Source organism: Lepeophtheirus salmonis, chromosome 13 (genome assembly GCF_016086655.4).
Source record: "Lepeophtheirus salmonis chromosome 13, UVic_Lsal_1.4, whole genome shotgun sequence".
NCBI classification, from domain to species: domain Eukaryota; kingdom Metazoa; phylum Arthropoda; class Copepoda; order Siphonostomatoida; family Caligidae; genus Lepeophtheirus; species Lepeophtheirus salmonis.
Genome location: NC_052143.2, coordinates 5225649 through 5230034, shown reverse-complemented (window position 1 = coordinate 5230034; position 4386 = coordinate 5225649). Strand labels below are relative to the sequence as shown.

The window sequence follows — 4386 nt, the reverse complement described above, 5'->3', positions numbered from 1 at the left end:
TACGTAGAAGTATTCGATGATTCCGTAGAAGATCTGGAGGAATTTATATATATTCAAATGACAATTATTGACAATACCAGAAGTGGGATCCCTTGAAAAGAACGTGACATTGAAGAGAGTATCACGAGGCGGGTGGATTGGATATCCAAGTGGAAAAATAAGAATTCCTAGAAGAAGGAAGGATGGATGGGTGCAGATCCATATATCCGATTGCCCCGCAAAAAAAGACACATCTATATCCATGAATGAATATATTTCCACGCAGTTCCAACTGCTATCTTGAATCATATCCCATCCCCTCCTTCTGGTGATTAATAGAATTCAAAGTCAATGCTACACCCGTCCAAAGGTTTAGTGAATCAAAAAGAAGTTGTAAGTCCACCTTTATACTGCCCCAGTATAAAAATACTTCATAATAACGGTGTATTAATTTTGTGCTATAAATATCATAATATGAATTGATTAACAGCTAGACATGAGCAAATTAACAAATCATTCATAGCCGCAAGATGGCGCAAAGGTATTGAGCCTTGTGGCAAAATATTATTTAAATAAATTTCAATGTGAAAGTAAACAACATAAGTTGGGGAACCTAAAGTTAAACTTTAAAAAAGTAAGTTCTTCCTATGCCATCGTGTTGTTCTGTCCCGGGGTGTTCGAAAAGAGGGGGATTCCGATTTCCCTCAAACGAAAGTATATGCCTTCAATGGAGGATTGCTCTGAGACGAAAAGACGAAAATAACTCTCTCTGGATTCCATCATCTTTCGCCTTGGTATGTGACGAGCACTTCAAGCCAGACGATTACAGGGTGATAATGCAAAGCTTAGCAGACATTGGGGGGAAATCATGTCGGCGCTTGAAACCAACTGCAGTCCCATCTATTTTTCCCTGGTCTAACACAGAAAAAAAGGGAGATGATACCTTTGATAAGTATCGAGGTAGGAAGCGCTATAGTTTGATTGACATTGAAAATGAGGTAAGTTGCAAATTGACTTAAATTGTTACAAAGACATTATCTTATTTCATAGAGCAAAAAGAGCGAGGACAACAGGGTAATGAAGACAGCTCCCAACTTGGAAGTGGTAAAAGAGGAAGCACACACTCAGAATGACAATCAGGACCCTTTAAGTCTATCCCAAGGCAAAGATTGCCAACCGGATAATTTGATTACAAATTATAATCAGTCCATCCAAACCACATATACTACTGAAGACCTCCTTCAATCTCGATCCTCAATCGAAAACTCTGAGAGTGATTCATCAAGTAAATGAATAAAAATACACCTCCCTTGCTAATAATAGACATCATTATTATCAGTTGAAATATTTCAACTTGTAGTAAATACAGTTATTAGCCTACTAATGAATAAAAATCATTAATTATATCCATGATACAAACATGACTATAAAATATTATACAAATTAATATTTTAGCTTTACGGATTACACAATCAAAACAAAACAATTTTTTTGTTGTAGTATTGAACCAATCAGCATTTATTATTGTATGACGGTAGATTTTATTCTCTCACTCAACCTTACCCTTCCTACTTTGTTTCGTATTTATTTCATTTTTTGAATGTATCCTTAGTCATTGATGGAATGGACGTACCGACTTTACTCCACGGTGGGTCAACCTTCATATATGATTACATAAAGTGGCATGTAGATGCACCTGACGACTTTATTGTTGAAATAGTGAATGACGATGAATTGGAAGATGAAGAAAACACTAAAGATCCATCCCCAAAAATCCCTAAAAAGTCTGGAAGAGGATCACGAGGTCCCGAGCCGAAGTTTGTTTCCAGTTCACCAGAGGTAAAATCTGAGACTTTGAATATATTTAAAGAGATTGTTGTTAATTGTTTTTTCTTCCAGTACTTTTGTTCCATATGCAATAGAGCTTTTACAACGCAGTTTGCTCACAAGAGACATAACGCGGTTCAGCATGGAGTTATTGCAAAGGACAAGGCTCATTTCAAATGTGTTGAATGCTACAAAATATTCTTTTGTAATGACGAACTGAATCGTCACATGATCAAAGCTCATAATTGTCCAAACACAGTCATTTATCGATGTGATCAATGTGGACGACTTTTTCCTTCAAAATATGAACTTGCCCGCCACAAAGTTAAAATCCATGAGCCCAGAACGATTCCTTGTACATTCTGTAATGAAAAGTTTTCCCGACATTTCCTCATGAGAGATCACATGAAACGTACACATACCAGATCTCTCGAAGTAAAGTGCAAAACCTGCAATGAAATGGTACCTTTAAGTGATATGGAGGCTCACATGATTAGAGAACATTCCACAACTTGGAAATGCTTAGTTTGTGGCAAAATATTTTTAAAACAATCTCTTATGATTCAGCATGAGTTGGAGCAGCATTCTGGTTAATTAATTCCTACATCTTACCCATGGTCAATTTGTGTATAGTTTTGTTAAATTAAACTAAAGGTTTGATATCATGTTTTGTAAATTAAAATCATTCGTCATTAAACTAATCATGTTTATATTAATACATCTACCATGTAACTCAATCAAGCATCAATAATTCTCATATTATTTGTCATGTTCGAGCTTTTGTAAAAAATCATAATAGAATGATTTGTGTCCCATTTCTATTATTCTTAAATTATATTTTAAACCACAGAGAAATTATATATTTTTATATTTATATGTATCGTGTTGTGCACTGTAAAAATCGAAAAATAAATAAAATATTTTCTATAGATACTTCATTTGAATATAAATTCAATTACTGTTTTTTTATAACGATTATAATATGCTAAAAAACTAATTCATTGACTGCAATTATACCATATATGAATCTAATATACTTTTTCTTATTTTTTTCTTACTTTTGAATGATAAAATTCTTAGGTAGGACTTGTATGTAATTTATTTGAACTTCAAAAGGTACATTTATTATTGTTTTAAGAATGTGTAGCAGTTATTAATTAATGTTCCGCTTTAACTTCCATAAATCAATAGCTATAAATGCCAAAATAAGTATCTACATATATACTCTCCTATTTTTCATTATTGCTAAAAAACATTGCCTCAAGTATTTCTGAATAACTGTTTTTATGGCATATATTCTTAAATTAGTATGGCGAAACTATAGTATGTCATTCTTTAAGTAATTATATTTTTTTCGGTATAGCCGATTTAACAATAAAACATTTTTTAAAGATAAGTCATGTTCATCTAATTATTTGACAGTTTGTAAATCTTCTCATTATTACATTTTGATCGTTTTAGTCTCATCCATTCTTAAAATATATTTGGCGACAATTATATTCCATGCGCTATAGTTGTAAAAGATCTTCAACATCTGATGTACTGATAAAATTATTGGAGTGAGTTACTGTTATAATTGAAAATCCATTAAGCTTTACTCTTTCATACCCATGTTATAAATAAAATATCGATGAGAGTGTTAATTTTGCTTGTTTTCAGATATGTTTATATAAAAGCAGGGGTGTATTTTTAACCTTAAAGGTGCATCCGAATAAACTTATACTGATTTGCAATCCGATTATAAGGACCGATACAGTTTCAATAATAATAATTTTTATTTTTTAGGACTTCTTTCCTGTTGCGTATTTAATACTAGGGAATTAATATCATATCACTAAACAAATCTTTTTATTTTCATGATAAATTTATAAGTAATTCAAATTATAATCTAGATAAACAGCGAAGGTTAATTAATTCTTCTTCTTGACATAAAATATTTGTTTTAGGATAAGTGCTGTACAAATTGCCATATCCGAACTGTGTTTAATTAAATTGATCTAAAAAAGATTTTAGTAGCGGTTTAAACGACACAAACAACAATTTCGACCCTCAAAGTAGCATAGAAACTGTATGGGCCAAAGCCCCCTCCCCAATATTAAAACCAGAGTTTGGCAAGTTCATGCAACTTAACTTAACTTAGATAAGTTAAAAAGTTAAGTTAATTTACTTTAACTTACCTAGTTAATTATTTAAACAGCGTTATTTTAACTTCAACTTAACTAGTTAATTATTAACTTTTAACTAAACTTTTAATTTAAGATTTTTTTTTCATCCATTCATTTTTCCATTTTCAGTAACTTGAACTTGTATTTTTCTTCTTAATCGTTCAATTGGAAGTGGAGAAAATTTTAGCCAAACAGACCGACAGAATAAGTTTTTATTATTAAGCCTTGAAAATCTCTCAATTGACTAACTTAAATAGTTACTTTTTAATATCGAAATTAATTTTAACTTAACCAAGATTGGGTGAGTAAATTTAACTTCAATTACTTCAAAGTTAATTAACTAAACTTAACTAGTTAAAAACAATACAAAAAAACTCGATATTAACTTTAACTTAACTTGTTAATTTTCATAGAA

At 31.3% G+C, this 4386-nt stretch overlaps 1 protein-coding gene across 2 annotated transcripts; it reads left to right on the top strand.

The window, feature by feature from the left end:
• The first annotated feature begins 379 nt into the window (after positions 1-379).
• Positions 380-2742, top strand: LOC121128159 (uncharacterized). 2 transcript variants are annotated; one of them, XM_040723724.2, is made up of 4 exons: positions 380-977; positions 1030-1264; positions 1592-1818; positions 1879-2742. In XM_040723724.2, exons 1-4 carry the CDS (start codon positions 627-629, stop codon positions 2398-2400), a joined length of 1335 nt encoding a protein of 444 aa, XP_040579658.1. In that variant the 5' UTR covers positions 380-626; the 3' UTR covers positions 2401-2742. The 2 variants fall into 2 exon arrangements, with proteins under 2 accessions (XP_040579658.1, XP_040579659.1); XM_040723725.2 differs by having other exon boundaries at positions 389-977; positions 1039-1264.
• The last annotated feature ends 1644 nt before the right edge of the window (positions 2743-4386 follow it).

Excerpts from the sequence above, each read along its gene's own strand:
- LOC121128159 (XM_040723724.2), top strand. The coding sequence starts at position 627 with ATGCCATCGTGTTGTTCTGTCCCGGGGTGTTCGAAAAGAGGGGGATTC. Across the intron at positions 978-1,029 it reads TGATTGACATTGAAAATGAG|AGCAAAAAGAGCGAGGACAA; the intron begins GTAAGTTGCAAA and ends CTTATTTCATAG. Across the intron at positions 1,265-1,591 it reads CTCTGAGAGTGATTCATCAA|TCATTGATGGAATGGACGTA; the intron begins GTAAATGAATAA and ends ATGTATCCTTAG.